Source organism: Monomorium pharaonis, chromosome 7 (genome assembly GCF_013373865.1).
Source record: "Monomorium pharaonis isolate MP-MQ-018 chromosome 7, ASM1337386v2, whole genome shotgun sequence".
Classification (NCBI taxonomy): domain Eukaryota; kingdom Metazoa; phylum Arthropoda; class Insecta; order Hymenoptera; family Formicidae; genus Monomorium; species Monomorium pharaonis.
Window position 1 is genome coordinate 2,852,273 of NC_050473.1, and position 18,062 is coordinate 2,870,334.

Consider the following 18,062-nt stretch of genomic DNA (forward strand, 5'->3'; position numbering starts at 1 on the left):
GAACGGAACTTATGTACAGTACTTAATACTAAATCCATTTAGTACACTTAACAGATTTTAATAGAACTTAAACTGTTTTATTGAGAAAATAATTTTGCATTAATAAAAAATATTGCAGTACAAGGAAAGAATTGTTGGTATGAACAGCTTACGACAGCTGTAATTGATTTAAAAAATTACATATGCAAGCTGATAAGTAAAGTGCCGACAGTACAGAAATTTGCCAATATGATATATCGATAAAGATTTAATACATAATAAATTAATATAAAAAATTCCTTTCACAGGATGAAACATTCATGGAATTAACGATACCATTATTTTGTTTAACAAGTTATTTCAAAATTGTGTTAAACATCTACTAGCAGAAGTTAAGTGATTTTATTTAAATTTATAAATATGTGTTTTCTCGGCATGCCACAGAAGACTTCTCGAGATGGTTAAGATTTCCATTTTGATTGCGTTGCTGCTGCAACTAGGCACGACGGTAGAAGGAGTCCAGTGTCCTGATTTCTACTCACTTATAAATAGACCTGGGACAAATGAAGTAATAGGACAGATTCAAATTAGATTCTCGCCAAACACTAATCAACAGCACACTTTGAAAGTGGGTTTTAACACGAATTCTTTGTTGCATAAAGTAAGCATTCTTTTGTATTACTATTAAATGTAGAAGAAGTTTACACATATAAGTGTGTGATTATCAATACATTATACAAACTAATATCTAGTATGTTAATCACAGATGATGAACAGATGTCTCTTTTAAACAAATTCTAAAATATAATTTAATTAATTATAAAATCTTGTATCGTTTTTGCAAATAGTGCCTTAAAAAGATAAACCCTTTTTTGCCTTAAGAGAAGGGCGAAAAGTAAATTTGAAAGTAATCATTAATATTTTACTAGACTTGTCCTTTAAAAAGAACAGATTGTTTTTTTTATATTTTGCACTATATAAAATATATTTTTTTAATATATTAAATGTCTACAAGAAAATTGAACAAATACATAGTTGTCTCACGAGTTTAGTTAGCGGAAGTGAATAAGAGTAAGTAAGTCAGGAAATAATTTATAGGTGTTGTTTAAAATTTCTACTCGATTTGTCATTTAGTAGCATTCTTTATTTATATAACAAATAAGTGTCTTTACGTTTTAGAAACCAATCGCTCGAATAGAAGTAGCAGAATCGGAACAGGCACTTTTTCAGGCTGCTAAAGAAGGCAAGCCTTTGGTGTATCACATTTTTTTTCCTGTGGACCGACCGATTCCAAAACTGACCGAAATATGGTTTAATAATGTACAACTTTGCAATCAAGGTTCGAGATTTACTTAAAGGACTACATTTATGTAAATGCCATATACTTTTGGAAAAACAAAAGTTAAAGTTACAGTCATCCTATCTTTCGAGTTACCTCAAGTTCATGTTTTATATCTAATTTTACAGAATTTTTATACTAGGACAGCAGCAAAAATAATAAAATAATAACGTTCACTAAAACATTTGAATTTTCTTCTTTATTGGATATACTCATCATTTTCTTTATTTAAGTAAAAAAGAGACTTTTATGATCTCTGTGTTCTTGGGGGATTATTGTTTTTCTCAGAAGAGAATGTTCTTTTTTTTTACTTTTAAACAAAATAAACAATTAAAGCTGTAATGTTACATTTTATTTAAGGAACATTAAATTTTCAAACTACTAAAGAGATAGAAAAAATTGTGTACTCATCGAGCACAGAATCATCTTCGACCACTGTTGCATCGCCCACTCAAAATCAATCACCTCCGTCAATTTCTACTGGAATTGGAAATAATCCATTCTTAAATCCGACACGTCAAAACTCACCAATGCGTCAGGGGCCACCAATTCAGCCAGCTGCAACAGTGCGCCAAAATCTACCAAACGTTTCATTACAAAATGTTACAACGGTAGTTAATGACGTCATTGAATGCGGTGTACCATCCATCAGATATAGCGCAAGTCCAAATCCTCTAGTTGTCGGAGGAGAGACGACAAGAGAGGGTGAGTGGCCGTGGTTAGCAGCACTCTTCACTACAACTAGAATAGAAAAATTCCAGTTTCAATGTGGTGCTTCCGTTCTAACAAACAAACATGTTATAACAGGTACTTAAAAAAAAAATTAAAGAAAAATTAAATATTACTGGTATTTCTTCCGTATTGCAAAATGTATTTTATGCATATGCACGTTTTCTTTTTATAGCGGCGCATTGCTTGAAAATAAACAACTACAATAACGGCACTCTACCTCCCTCCGTATTACTGGTGGTCTTAGGACGATTTAATTTAACTCATTGGCGTGAAAGCGGTATGAATCGAGAGGTCGCGAGATATGTGATCCATCCCGACTATACACATTATCTAAGCGGCGACTCCGATTTGGCGATTTTGATTCTCAAGAAGCCCATCGTATATAATTCCTTTATTAGACCTGTTTGCCTTTGGTTCGGTCCGAGCGATCTTCAAAACGTTGTTCGTAAAATGGGATATGTTGTGGGCTGGGGCCAAGATGAATACGGTAATTCTTACACCTAAAGAACCACGAATGACGAAGATACCGATAGTCAGTCAAGTAAGAACCTCCAAGAGAGTTAGTTTGTTACTTTCTGTGAATTTTGTTATTCGATCGATATACAAGTTGAAATTTAATTACAAGCGAGATTCTATAAAAATAAATATCCGACATGTGATATTTTGATGACAATGTAATCGGGATATTTATATTGCAAAAATTCTCAGAAATTTTTTACGTTATTATCGTTAACAATGATACGTAATATTGTATTTGAGTTTGCTGCAGTTATAATTACACAAGTACATACATTTACACAATTAATGTCAAATCGACAGATTTCCTCTTAAAGAAACAAATTCAACAGATAAAAACTATGTTATTGCATGAATTATAGGAGGAGTGCCTCTGGAGCTTCGAGAGTTTCGTCACTTTCACCTCGAACCGCACCTTTTGCGCCGGTATGAGAGACGGAAGCGGTGCTTGCACCGGTGACAGCGGGAGCGGACTGGTGATTTTTGACAAAATCACAAAACGTTTCCAGTTGCGTGGCGTCGTTTCGCGATCGGTGCGCGGAAACGAACCAACGTGCGATCTCACGAAGTTTGTTGTCTTTGTCGATGTCGCCAAATATACATCTTGGATTCAGCAGATGATTTCTACGTAATGCTAATTTCTCAAAACGCAAGTTGTGCTAGTCGATAATAAAATTTATCTAAAATCTCACACACATATATACGTATTTATATAATAACGTAAGAATTAAAGTGACAAATTTTATTCTTGATTTTTTATGGTAATTTCTATTTGTATCGTAATGTATTACGTTAACAAAACGGAATATGTAAAATAATTAAGAATTTATAAATGTAATTATCTGTTATATTGTGGACTTATTAATAATTAAGAATAAATTGTATATTATAACATGTGTTATAATACGCTTATTGATATGATTATTCAATGTCCCGTCATATATTATTTAATTTATTAAACGATTTATTAATGAGTGCGTTTTACACTGTAATTAAATTAAATTATAAAAGATACAAAAAATATTACTCGCAATTCTACTCTTGATTAGAAATATATTAAGTATAATTTTAACGAGTTAAGTTTTGCTTATTTAATATATATTTAAAAATATTTTTTAATTTTATAAAATTAAAAAATTATAAGAGAAAGCTATGGTTTACGTATATATCATTTTTACATATTATTCTATAAATCTTAAAATATATTCTATAAGTCCTAAAAATTACGTAGAAGTTTCAATAAAAAGCTTTTTTAAATATATTTGTTATGTTTTGTAACCTTACCTTTTTAGAATATGTTTTACGTAATAGGCCAGAAATATGAAGAGAAATAAAAGTTAAAATTTTCATTGCTTCAATTGCAGTTTATGTTCTTTACGTTATATCCTTGAATCGCAACTCTTGTCACATTTGCGATTACACAAATCTATCGGCTTTAATATGTCCTTCGATTTGTATGCGTTGGTTGCAAACGTCAATATAAATCCTGCAAATCCTAAAATGTTTTTTAATTAATTTTACTATATTCTTATTTGTTTTTTATTGCTTCTAATTAAACGTCTAAAATTTAAGTTCTGCTTGAAACTATTACTTTTTTATTTAATTATTTTAAAAAAATTATATATTTTTTTCTTTTGTCCGCAATATTCGTGATCCTTAGAATTATATTCAAAAAATATTCTATCAATAAATTTTTAAGCAACATGCCAAGTTAATCTGACCTACTGATAGACGGATTTCCAAATTTTTATTTCTCTTGCAATATCAGGAAAAACGGATATTCCAGACAAATCTCTTATTTTTGTCGTTACAATCATCGTTCTAAGATGTTTTGCACTCCGTCTTTATCTAGCAAGATACGCCTCATCAATGATCGTCCCAACTCACAATGCCCCACTACCACACTATCCAATCGCATCTTCTAAGGAAGAGCTGCAAACGTGTTTCGGTAGAGAAACTGGTCAGTCTTGGTTATTAGGTTCGACAAGGTCGTGGGGCTGTAGCTCCGAAGATTAGCATGCTGTACATCCGGAGCCGGTCGTCGCGACATTGAATTCTCCTGGAGACTTCGGATTATTGAAAACTATTGCAGAGTGATTCGTCAAGAGTGTCTCAAAAGAGTGCCTCGGGAATAAACAAGAATAAATAACAAATAAATAAATAAAAATACAGTAAACGGGAATATATTGAGAAAGTATAATTCAACATGTTTAAAGAATTTTAGCGATTAATAAGAAGATAGTGTAGTATTCCAATAAAAACGCTAGAGATAAAGACATCGTCGAAAACATAAGTGAAGTAATAAAGTGAAGGCAAGCAGTTACACGCGTGAATTACGGCGAATCTCACTTAAATTCTAAAGTTTATGCAATAAAAAAGTAATTATATATGTGAGCTATATGCTACAATAGACTGCACTAGTTCAACGATTGTTGAGTACACAAGGTGAATCCGTGATAGAATGCACGAAATACTCTAATTAAAATATAATTTACTTCATGTAACAATTTTTCTTTTAGACATAATTATCTGAGAAAAGTGATTGGCGCGATTAAAACGCAAAACCTGTTCTCCGATGGTACAATACGCTGGAATTTCCGTACATTAAAATAATTTGTTTATCACAAGATAAAGCGGATATCTGTTTGATGAAGTCCAATAAGTTTTTCAATAACGATATCAAATTTATGAGACAGATGCGCTATTAAAACTCATTCTTTTTATCTGTTCACACATATTGCATGTATCTGTTATTTTGTATACTGATTTAAATACTGATGTGATTTTATATATATTATTAACATGTAAATCTTTAAATTAAATTTTATTTATTAATACAACAATTTAAAAATATAAAATTAAAATAACGACTGAATAACATTTTAAATAAAAAATTTAATTATTAATTATTTTATTACAGCCTCAACATGGGTCTATGTAATAATTTTTCTTTTTTTCATATTAAAATATTTTTCTCTCTTCGAGGCTGTTTATCAAAATCATTAAACACAAATTATTCAAATCTTTTAATAGGCTGAATATTATTAGATAGATTAATTTTTTAAATTAATCTAAAATACTACAATTGTCATTAAAAGAGAAATATTCATTTTAATGGGACGTTAAATGAAGTGCGATAAGAGCGAAATTATTATGTTTGCTGACCTCCTCGTGACGTATCAGCATAGGTGAGGTATCTAATTTTTCAAACAACAAGGTTATCGAACGGAACTTATGTACGGTACTTAATACTAAATCCATTTAGTACACTCAACAGATTTTAATACAACTTAAACTGTTTTATTGAGAAAATAATTTTGCATTAATAAAAAATATTGCAGTACAAGGAAAGAATTGTTGGTATGAACAGCTTACAACAGCTGTAATCGATTTAAAAAATTACATATGCAAGCTGATAAGTAAAGTGCCGACAGTACAGAAATTTGCGAATATGATGTATCAATAAAAATTTAACAAATAATAAATTATTATAAAAAATTCCTTTCACAGGATGAAACATTCATGGAATTAACGATACCATTATTTTGTTTAACAAGTTATTTCAAAATTGTGTTAAACATCTACTAGCAAAAGTTAAGTGATTTTATTTAAATTATAAAAAAGTGTTTTCTCGGCATGCCACAGAAGACTTCTCGAGATGGTTAAGATTTCCATTTTGATTGCGTTGCTGCTGCAACTAGGCACGACGGTAGAAGGAGCCCAGTGTCCTGATTTCTACTCACTTATAAATAGACCTGGGACAAATGAAATAATAGGACAGATCCAAATTAGATCCTCGCCAAACACTAATCAACAACACACTTTGAAAGTGGGTTTTAACACGAATCCTTTGTTGCATAAAGTAAGCATTCTTTTGTACTACTATTAAATGTAGAAGAAGTTTACACATATAAGTGTGTGATTATTAATACATTTTACAAACTAATATCTAGTATGTTGATCACAGATGATGAACAGATGTCTCTTTTAAACAAATTCTAAAATATAATTTAATTATATTTATAATTAATTATAATTAATTATAATTAATTATAAATGATACAAGATTTTAAACGATACAAGATTTTATAATTAATTATAAAATCTTGTATCGTTTTTGCAAATAGTGCCTTAAAAAGGTAAACTCTTTTTTGCCTTAAGAGAAGAGCGAAAAGTAAACTTGAAAGTAATCATTAATATTTTACTAGACTTGTCCTTTAAAAAGAATAGATTGTTTTTTTTATATTTCGCACTGTATAAAATATATTTTTTTAATATATCAAATGTCTACAAGAAAATTGAACAAATACATAGTTCTCTCACGAGTTTAGTTAACAAAAGTGAATAAGAGTAAGTAAGTCAGGAAATAATTTATAGGTGTTGTTTAAAATTCCTACTCGATTTGTCATTTAGTAGCATTCTTTATTTATATAATAAATAAAAGTGTCTTTACGTTTTAGAAACCAATCGCTCGAATAGAAGTGGCAGAATCGGAACAGGCATTTTTTCAGGCTGCTGAGCAAGGCAAGCCTTTGTTGTATCACATTTTTTTCCCTGTGGGCCAACCGATTCCAAGACTGACCGAAATATGGTTTAATAATGTACAATTTTGCAATCAAGGTTTGGGATTTATTTAAAGGACTACATTTACGTAAATGCCATATACTTTCGGAAAAACAAAAGTTTAAGTTACAGTCATCCTGTCTTTCGAGTTACCTCAAGTTCATATTTTATATCTACTTTTATAGAATTTTTATACTAGGACAGCAGCAAAAATAATAAAATAATAATAACGTTTACTAAAACATTTGAATTTTCTTCTTTATTGGATATACTCATCATTTTCTTTATTTGAGTAAAAAAGAGACTTTTATGATCTCTGTGTTCTCGGAAGATTATTTTTTTTCTCAGAAGAGAATATTCTTTTTTTTACTTTTAAACAAAATAAACAATTAAAGCTGTAATGTTACATTTTATTTCAGAAACATTAAATTTTCAAACTACTAAAGAGATAGAAAAAATTGTGTACTCACCGAGCACAGAATCATCTTCGACCACTGTTGCATCGCCCACTCAAAATCAATCACCTCCGTCATTTTCTACTGGAATTGGAAATAATCCATTCTTAAATCCAACACGTCAAGACTCACCAATGCATCCAGGGCCACCAATTCAGCCAGTGCGCCAAAATCCACCAATCGTTTCATTACAAGATGTTACAACGGTAGTTAATGACGTCATTGAATGCGGTGTACCATCCATCAGATATAGCGAAAGTCCAAATCCTCTAGTTGTCGGAGGAGAGAGGACAAGAGAGGGTGAGTGGCCGTGGTTAGCAGCACTCTTCGCTGCAACTAGAATAGAAAATTTCCAGTTTCAATGTGGTGCTTCCGTTCTAACAAACAAACATGTTATAACAGGTACTTAAAAAGAAATCAAAGAAAAATTCGATATTACTGGTACTTCTTCTGTATTGCAAAATATATTTTATACATATGCACGTTTTCTTTTTATAGCGGCGCATTGCTTGAAAATGAACAACTACAATAACGACACTCTACCTCCCACTGTATTACTGGTGGCCTTAGGACGATTTAATTTAACTCATTGGCGTGAAAGGGGTAGTATGAATCGAGAGGTCGCGAGGTATGTGATCCATCCCGACTATGCACATTATCTAAGCGGCGACTCCGATTTGGCGATTTTGATTCTGAGGAGGCCTGTTGAATACAGTCTTGCCATTAGACCTATTTGCCTATGGCCTGATCATTCAACCGATATTCAACACGTCATTAATAAGACAGGTTACGTTGTGGGATGGGGCGAAGATGCAGGTCAACCTTACACCGAGGATCCACGAATGGTGAGAGTCCCAATAGTGGGCCAGGTAAGACTCATTGATATTGTTTTCTGCATTTCTTTCCCTGTTCGATCGATATTTGAATTAAATTTCTATCTCGACAGCAAAACTGAAATATCTTAGAAACACTTTTGCATCGTTCACAACGACGCATGATATTCAATTTGATTTCGTTGATTTCGTTAAATTACATTTATGTAATTAATTGTTAACATGGCACCGTCATAGTAATAACAATATTTACTGCATGTATCCGTAACAAATGGATTTGTCAAAGTCATTGTACGCTTCGAGTAAGATTAACAAATGTACCAGTTGATAAGCGCGATCATTGTTCACGCAGTAAAGAAGACCGGGGCAAATTTGCTAACTTTTTAGAATTTCAGTGATAAAATAATTTAAAACACTTAATAGTTGCAATTGATTAATCCAATTGATTGATTAAAAATAGACTTCTTCTACATTTTGATCTTATTAGCGATGCTATAAATTGTATAGTTTTGTTTGAAATAATTAAAGTATCAATCGGTATCAGGGCATATACCTTAGTAATTCGGAACGAATCAACATAAAGTTTATTTTTATTATACAAAACAGAATATTATATTTCTGCAGAAAACTTTATTCTATCTAATATTACTTAAGTTTACTTATTTTATCACAATAGAAAATACCAGGAAAAAAATTTGAGATGTTTAAAACTTTACCCGACTGTTTCTAAATCACTTTTTTCTTTTTTTTAGTTATATTTGTTCAATATTTAAAAGTATTTAGAGATATGTATTTTTATATTAAAAGAAATATTTTAAGATTCCGCTCAAACTGTTTTTTTCATAATAAGTTAACGATTTGTGTACCTACCTCTGTTGCGAACCTGCCCTGGTCTCTCCTACAAATGAATGTTCGTGAATGTTCTTAAAATACTTTAAGTATTCATAAAATAACACAATTTCGTGCTGTCCGAATTATAGAACCGAATATTGCAAATAATTTGACGTTATTGCACATATTATAGGAGACTTGTCTTCGGAGCGACAAAGTTTTCTGGGATCTCACATCGGTGCGCACTTTCTGCGCCGGTTGGCTAAATTTGAAAGGCCCTTGCAACGGTGACAGCGGCAGCGGGTTTGTGATGTACGACGCTACCGCTCGCCATTATATGTTACGTGGGATCGTTTCGCGATCGACGCTTAACGATGCACATTTATGCGATCTCAGGAAATATGTTGTGTACGTCGACGTGGCCAAGTACCTAATCTGGATTCGAGAACAGATCTCTAAGTGATCTTTCATTGCTGAACGCAAAGTGTATTACTAGTCTACAGAGATTTGCCTACAAAGTCACGTTGCTTGTATATAAGTGAGGATAAAAATTAAAAGTTTAATTCTTGACTTTCTACGGCGATTCTTTTTATCGTAATAAAATTATTACGATGATAATGTTAAAATTTATTACAATATATAGGTGAAAATAAACACAATTGTCTGTTTATTTTTAACAATTAAGTATCAATTATATTATAACACATGTTGTAATATGTTTATTAATGTTTTTATGGAATATTCTGCTGTAGGTATGTTGTATTACCTAAACTAAAGTTTGTTTTGTTTTTACGTTATAAAGATGATAAAAAGTACAGAAAATTATTGCCGATAATTTTGCTCATGATTATATTACAAACATATTATATATCTGTAAACCTATTCTAAATATAGTTTTACTTATCTAACATAATGTAAACATGAAAATATTATTTAAATTTATAAAATAAAATTACAAAAAGTTGTTACCTATACATACACATACCTTTTTATACTATATACTATTTTGTAAATATTAAAAAATATTTAAAAAGTTAATAAAATTTGAAGTTTTTTACAAATGCATATGTTTTATTACTTTCTTCATATATTAAAATTAATAATTAAGCGAGAATAACTAAAAGAAAAAAATTACAGTCCACAGACGTTGTTTCGTGACATGATCACAATTTAATGTCATCCACGTCCGCAATCGTGAATTTTTATATTGTTCCCGATAACAAGAATTCAATTCACGCTATCGCACCTGAACGCTTTAATAAAACTAATTTACGATTGCGCACGTATACATAGGTTCAAACAATACTTTATATATATATCTTCAACTAGACGCCGTCTACAGTATGATTAAATCAGTTTTCGATACAAAAATGTGGCTTCATTGTGGCATACTTATCCACCTATTTGGATTTCTTCTTGCAAAATCGTATAAATTAGACGATGCCAACAGATATTCTTCATCTCTGGAGAGAAAACTGACATTGAAATTGAAAACAGCGACACGGCTGAAACATAATCTTGGAAAAGTTCTTCATGAGTTACCAGTAAGTTTTGCTTCCCGGAAAACAGAACGATGTAAGTCTAAAAGATTGTTTGTTTGAGAAAAGCCTGAAGAAAGTCTGGAAATGCAATGCTGGAAATGCATTTTTAAAATTCCATCTAACTTTGAAGCTTAATTGTACAATGTTTGTCTTGATAATTTTTATCTAATCTAAATAATATCTTTTCTACTGTTATTATTTAAATTAATTGCTTTCGAGAATTATATGATGTATTTCATTTCAGTGTAACGTCAAAATTTAATTCTTCGCTTTTGGTTCTTATAGATACAGAGTTACGAGATGCATCACTCCATAAAAATCATCGAAGATTACTTAAAAAACGGCGGCTCACTGCTCGAGTGTCTTGACGTTTTACCTTCTATAACGTACGCCCCTATTGCAGAGCAGATGGACATTATTCTTGGATCCATGGAGGACCGCTTGCCCGAGTATCTTCTTCCAGCGATATCTTTGATACGGCGATCTCTGTCGGAAGGCCTCTTAGATGCCGATGAGATCTATAGACCTACTTTCGGACCGCCGAAGGCCGACCTCTTGGAGAAGATCTCTATGAGAGAATTGAAAAAAGCAGCTTCGCCGTTGACCTATCATACGCCGGTTGAAAGTATCAGAGGACCTTGGCCGGAGATTGTCGGTGAGACGGCGACGTTGATCCATGATAAAGTCATCCGCCCGCGTTCTGAACTGATCGCATACATGCTGGCGAATCTGCGGATATCCGACGCGACGGCGGAGGTGAGAGAATCGGTCGTACTTCTTATCGAACATCTACGATCGCACGGCGAGCGCAAGTTGTCCGGTTTCAACGTGACTTCAGATCCATACGCGTTGATTACCAACGTCGTCTCGAGTCTGTCCCTGCAAAATGAGACGCTGATAGCCGCCAACGTGTTGCTGCCCTTCTTGCGAAGACCCTCGGAGTGTCGAGCCGCTGAATTCACCGGCTTCTTTCAGAAGAACACTCTAAACTACACTCTGCTGATATCTCGGGACAGGATGCTCTCTAGATCGAAAGATGGTGTCGCGTTTTTGTCTATGATTCAGCAGAACAATACGGATGTTTGGGATGTCATGAAGCAATTCTCCCCCTACAAATACAGATCTTGGAAGAATCTGTTGCTGGCTTTTGTCAGTCAACTGAGGCGTCAACAGACTCATAAGGGCGAAGTATCGAACATTGTAAACAGTGTCTATGGTGAACTGATTTTGAAAAACAGAGGAAAGCGTTGGAAATTTCTGAGGAATTCCATTATTGCCGCACCGGTCCTCTTCGCGCTAGCTAGAAAAGAGAATTCCGTCAGAATTCGAAGGCTTCTCCTGGATGTGGCTGTGGACAGAACAGTCAAACCGGAAGTCTGGCAGAAGGCACTTGCTTTCGCTTCTTCGGAGGATATCAGCGGGCCGATAAACGCCGTATGGAAAACATTGAAAGCATTGGTAGTTTCGAGTCTTCTTCCGCAGAGTGTTCTGTCGATGAATATGGCCGAACTGGTGACCATGTTTGATAATAGAATCAATCAAGGCCAGGCTAAATGCGTTAGCCAATTGGAAACATACTTGGATAATTTGATTGAAGCAAAAACCGATAGAAGGAACACGATCGGTGATGTAGATATCGAGGATCTCCTTCAGGCTTTGCGAGGCTTAGACATTTACACGGATGAATACAGAAGCTTGGAGAACTTTCTGTCACAAGATGATTTGGAGACCAAGATAGGCCAAGTTGACTTGAATGTCCATCCCACCAGGGGTAGATTGTTAGCTTATTTATTACAGATGATCGAACATACCGATGGCATTGATAATAAGCTACGTCACTTGGCCGAACAATTTGTCGACAATGTGGCTTACTATGGCTACGGCGCTGGTGCTTTGTCGTATCGTTCAATCTAGTTTGAGCACGTTTTTGTGTTCTTTTAATTAAATTTTCAATAAATCTCACAATTCCATTTATGTCTCGTCTAGAACAGAAAGAATATTAATTTTATTAGTTGAATAAGAAATTGTATAAAACTGCAGTCGTCATTATTGCTATTTGTAATGTATACTTCTATTTTATAAATTTTTCAATCAAAAAAATTTTTTTTGTTGCTTTTCAATAAATTGCAGTCAATAATTTAATAAGATATAATGCTTCACTGAATATGAATAAACTTTACACAATAGAAATATATAATATATAAGGCGTAAAATATAAAATATTTATTTTTGCGAATATGATCACTATTTTTGTTTACTACACGTCTTTACTTTATCATGTCTATTTTATAAACATTTTACAGCTAACAATTCAATAAGTGAACGAAAGATTTTTGGAAAGTAAATTGTCAAAATGAGTTAAAGAATATTTGAATGGAGAAATAAGCGAGAAATAAAAAGATGTAGTATAATATTCTAAAAAAGAGAAAGATTAACATAGTTTAAAAGAAATATAATGTAGAAAATGTTCGTGCATTTTGTAGAAAAAAAAGATATTAGTTTCAACAAAAAACTATAATATTATTATTTTTTAAATTTGTCTATTTACGGATATATTATATTCACATAATGTATGAATGATTACCATATTCATAATATTGTATTTAAAACGTTCGACCATGGTCCATACCAATTTTCCTAATTTGCTGTGGTAAATATTAATAAATTATTTTTATTATATTATATCAACTTTTATATTTATTTTATTATATTATATTATATTATATCAACATCTAGCAATGTACAATAATTTAATTAACTACATTAAGATTTAATGTACACGAGAAATGGATATAAGAATATTAATTATAAAAATATAAATCTTTCTCTCTCTCTCTCTCTCTCTCTCTCTCTTTCTCTCTCTCTCTTTCTCTCATATAAACAGAATAGTATACGATAAATTTATAGTACCCATTAATTTTCTTAATAATAATTAACAAATTCTTTTCTAATCATTTTCAAAACAATTAACTAATCTTTTCTCGGATTAAAAAGTCCCTAATACTAATATTGATCATTTTGATTGATGCAAAAGATGAACAATATTGACATTGACAGTGTAATTAGTAATATTAAAGTACAAACAAACAATTATATGTAATCTAATGGAAACAATTATATGTAAGATTACATTAATTCTCTTTAGAGTTTGAAATTTGTTTAACAAAGCAATGGCGTTCAACAGAAAAACAGTTTTGCAACGATTGCAAAATTCTACTATAAAATTCTATTCTATTGGTTAATATATTTAGATTGGACAAGAATTTAAGGAAAGAACCAATCAAATTGAAGAATCTTATAACAGTTGTAAAACTACTTTCACTGCTCAACCTGATGAACGCAGTCAGTGATTATTGCCAATAGTTAACCTCGGACGTGTGCTCGCGGATTCCTCATGAAAAAATTCATCTCTTTTCTTCTTATACGATTTGTCCAAAAAAGAAAAATGCGCCAAGCGCATTTATTTTACATTTTCCTCTTTGCGTGCGTCATTCTAAGACGTTTAGAGTGCTGCTTCGAAGAAGTTGAGTGACACGACCTTATATTTTTACTCTCAGTATCTTACTACCGCACCATTCGAAAGCATCTCCAACACGAAAATTATAAATGTATTTTAAAGTGTTTCGACGGAGAACTTAGTCAAGTAAAGATTCGGTAAGGCTAAAATTCGAAAAAATTTGAACAGCAATAAAAAACTAAGTACATTTATAAAACATGCATTTAATTATGTAACAGCTTAAAAGATGGCAAAAATTATTATCTTAACCGCACTGCTGTTGCACCTATTTTTTATCACGATACAAGGTATAATAGTCAGAAAGCAACTCACTGATTGTTCAAGATATTTCACGGATATGAGACAACCTGGAATAAGTAACTTGTTAGGACGAATCGAAGTCCCACCTCCTCCAATAGATGATAAATATTACTTAAAAGTAGCTTTGGATACTTACAACGAAGTAAAGGTAATTATTAAGAATTTTTTATATTATTAAGAACGTACGAAAGAAAATGCACATAAGTTTGTAGTCATTAATAAAGAGAGTATGTGATAATTTTTAAGAAGTAAAAATATTTAATACTTAAAAAAAGATTTATCATTAGAGTTGTTATAGATGCAATTAGTGGTGTTAAAAATAAAATTACTTTTTGTTTTAAAAGAAAAAGTGTTAAGAAATGACCAAAGTATAGAGAAAATATCGACAACTATATTGGCATAGACCTCCTAAAGAGACTTTTGTGTCTTGAAAAACTAAACATTGTAATTGATAAAAACATGAGCTGCTTGTATAATTTAAAAAATTAAAAATTACATTTTATACATAAATGAATGGCTTTTTTCTATATAAAATCTAGTGAAAAGATGTAATAATCTAATCTTTATATACAAAAAAAATTTTACGTAAAAAATTACTACATATATGATAGTGGCAAGAAGAAATTTTATAGAATTGTACTATAAATAATGTAAATACTATGGCAATTTGATGAAAAATATAAAAAGATTGATTCCTTCCTTGGATCACAATTACTGCTTGTTATAATAATAATTAAAATAAATCTTCTTGTAAATAAAATCCATTTACTGTTCTCATGCTATAAAACAAGAAATAAGAGTGGATTTAAAATTTTAATTTAATTTATAGTTAATAAATTTTGTTTATATAAAAATAAAAACAATTTAATCAATCATCACTGGGTTCCAGAGACGGAATTCGATCGGAGATAAAAACTACCGATTGGAACTGGCACAAACGATATACGAGACCATTCGAGCTGTTAGTCAGAGTAAACCTTTGTTGTATAATATTTATTATCCCACAAACAAACCGATTCCGATAGTGTCTGCAATATGGCTTAACGATCAACTATATTGTCCAGGCCTCGAATGTAAGTATCATATTTAAAAGCTAATATAATTACTACATATGTATAGTCGAAAAAACAAAAATAAATCCTAAACTCATTCTTTCGAGTCATAACAAGTTAAGATTTACATGTATCTGGCCATGAATATTTTTTACTTAATAAAGTCACTTTCCGTGTTTGAATTCTTTTTTAATTTTAAAAAATGTGTGACTGTTACTTTTTATTTCAGCAAAGGGAAATATCAATGCTACTATTGAATTAGGGCATATTGTGTATCCGCCAAACAAAGATGCATTTTCTTGGACGTGGTATCGAAATTCGAGCAACTATCAAATAGACAATCCGAGTAGTGATCGTCTAAACGCTTTTAGCCCTGATAGACCCGCTATAGTTGTTCCTACTGAGATTGCAAACAATGAATGCGGTATCACTCAATATTATACCGACAGTATAAACCGTCTATTTCCTAACGGTCAAGAGACTTTTGTGGGTCAATGGCCATGGTTGGTGGCATTTTTTTTTCAGGATTTAAATAATATGTTTAAATTATATGAGTTTCTGTGTGCCGGTACCGTTCTAACAACCAGACATATTATATCAGGTACGCTAACAGACTGAAAGAGAGGCTTGATATTACATTATTAATACTTTTCGTATTTTGAACGGTGTGAGTTTCTTGCCTGTATTTGCTATCATCTTTCTTGGATTGCGAGATTTTTATTTGTATTTATATTTTCATATTCTTGTAATAGAATATAATTCTATAAACTTTTGTACATATTTATGATTTATCTGAATGTAAATGAAGAACGCATGGAAATATCTAAAGAGATAATTTAATGTATTTTTTTCTCTATTAATACGAATTAACTGTAATATTTGTTTAATTTACTTTTCATCTTTTTCTAGTTTTAAAAATAAAAGAAGTTTAGTTGTTCTTCTAGAAAATATTAACTATTAAAAAATGTGTTTTACGTATTCGTATTACATTTTTGCAGCGGCGCAATGCTTAAAAGTGCCCCATATTAGAACCAATGACACAATAGATACTGACCTTTTGCTTGTATCGTTGGGTCGACATAACGTGTATTATGATGCTGGTGAGGATGGAGCCATCAATCGGAAAGTTGCAAGTTACATGATCCATCCCGATTATGTGCACGCAGCAAGCGCCGATTCCGATCTAGCAATTTTAGTCCTGAAGGAGCCCATTGAGTTCAGCTCTCTCATTAAGCCTATTTGCCTTTGGTTCGGCTCGCCTAATCTTCAGAACATCATTAATAAAAAGGGGTACCTTGTGGGATGGGGCTCAGACGGAAAGGCTTCTTACACTTATTATCCACGTATGACAAGAGTGCCGATAGTGAGTCAAGTAAGAATTTTTATTTATATGCTTTATCAATAATACTTTGTTTTCTCTTCCATGTCTTTTGTTGAATAATAAATGTATTAGATAAATTAAATTCCATTTGCAAGCAAAGTTCTCGAAGAGCAAAATGTTTGAAACATGATGACATCTTGATCACAATAAATTCGGAATATTTATATCGCGGAAAGAAAAACATTTTTGTGCATTCTTAACAATGACTTACAATATTCTGTTAACACGTAGTGACTTAAATTATAGGAGACTTGTTTTCAACATAACCCGATGAAATTCTATCCTCTTATATCGGATCGTACCTTTTGCGCCGGTGAGCTAAACGGAAGTAGCCCTTGCCGCCATGACCACGGGGCCGGATTGGTGATTTTCGACGATACCACGGGTCGTTATCATTTACGTGGAATCGTTTCTCGAAGCACCTGCAACGTCGAGGATTATGTTGTTTACGTTGACATAGCTAAATACATATCCTGGATTCGACAACAGATTTCCACGTAATACTGGTTTCTCCCTGTAAAATGCAAATTGTATTAGTAGACAAGTTTCTTTGTACGGTTTATCAGAATTTGCGCAACTTGTATGTGAGAAAATTAATTGTTACGTTTTACTTTTAATTTTTACCTTTAATAGTAGTTTATGCCAATTTCTCTTGTCGGAGGAATACCTTATCTTGATACTAAAACGGGATAATGTACAAACAAATAGAAATATAGAAATTTGCATAATGGAGTTACTAAGAATTAAGAATAAATTGTATTATAATGTGTTAAAATATATATACTGATATATGTATGTAATACCTTTATTAATCTTAATTTAGTGTCATTTGCAATTAATAAAAATGATTTACTTTTTTTATATAGTATAGTACAATATATCAATGGCGTTCAACAGCTAAAGCAGTTTTACAACTGTTGTAAAATTCTATTATACGATTGGTTAGTACATTTAGATTGGACAACTAAAGGAAAGAACCAATCAAATTAAAGAACCTTACGACAGTTGTAAAACTACTTTCCC

At 31.8% G+C, this 18,062-nt stretch overlaps 3 protein-coding genes and 1 pseudogene across 9 annotated transcripts; all 4 read left to right on the plus strand.

Annotated features, from left to right (window-relative positions):
- The first annotated feature begins 322 nt into the window (after positions 1-322).
- Positions 323-3,267, plus strand: LOC118646417 (annotated as a pseudogene).
- Positions 3,268-4,235: 968 nt separating this feature from the next.
- On the plus strand, positions 4,236-10,222 carry LOC105840199 (chymotrypsin-like elastase family member 2A). Of its 6 annotated transcripts, XM_036289258.1 has the most exons (8): positions 4,236-5,011; positions 5,086-5,144; positions 5,487-5,754; positions 6,212-6,428; positions 7,027-7,186; positions 7,549-7,986; positions 8,083-8,453; positions 9,442-10,222. In XM_036289258.1, the coding sequence occupies exons 3-8, from the start codon at positions 5,693-5,695 to the stop codon at positions 9,709-9,711; spliced, it is 1,518 nt and encodes a 505-aa protein (XP_036145151.1). In that variant the 5' UTR covers positions 4,236-5,011; positions 5,086-5,144; positions 5,487-5,692; the 3' UTR covers positions 9,712-10,222. The 6 variants fall into 6 exon arrangements, with proteins under 6 accessions (XP_036145151.1, XP_036145152.1, XP_036145154.1 ...); XM_036289259.1 differs by lacking the exon at positions 5,487-5,754 and having other exon boundaries at positions 4,238-5,011; positions 5,086-5,165; XM_036289261.1 differs by lacking the exon at positions 5,487-5,754 and having other exon boundaries at positions 4,239-5,011.
- A 96-nt stretch (positions 10,223-10,318) lies between these two features.
- On the plus strand, positions 10,319-13,221 carry LOC105840201. The gene is made up of 2 exons (XM_012687078.3): positions 10,319-10,792; positions 11,075-13,221. The coding sequence occupies exons 1-2, from the start codon at positions 10,592-10,594 to the stop codon at positions 12,701-12,703; spliced, it is 1,830 nt and encodes a 609-aa protein (XP_012542532.1). The 5' UTR covers positions 10,319-10,591; the 3' UTR covers positions 12,704-13,221.
- Positions 13,222-13,310: 89 nt separating this feature from the next.
- On the plus strand, positions 13,311-17,834 carry LOC105840202 (serine protease gd). 2 transcript variants are annotated; one of them, XM_012687079.3, is made up of 6 exons: positions 13,311-14,443; positions 14,525-14,754; positions 15,496-15,679; positions 15,888-16,259; positions 16,657-17,030; positions 17,286-17,834. In XM_012687079.3, the coding sequence occupies exons 2-6, from the start codon at positions 14,533-14,535 to the stop codon at positions 17,538-17,540; spliced, it is 1,407 nt and encodes a 468-aa protein (XP_012542533.2). In that variant the 5' UTR covers positions 13,311-14,443; positions 14,525-14,532; the 3' UTR covers positions 17,541-17,834. The 2 variants fall into 2 exon arrangements, with proteins under 2 accessions (XP_012542533.2, XP_012542534.2); XM_012687080.3 differs by having other exon boundaries at positions 14,631-14,754.
- The last annotated feature ends 228 nt before the right edge of the window (positions 17,835-18,062 follow it).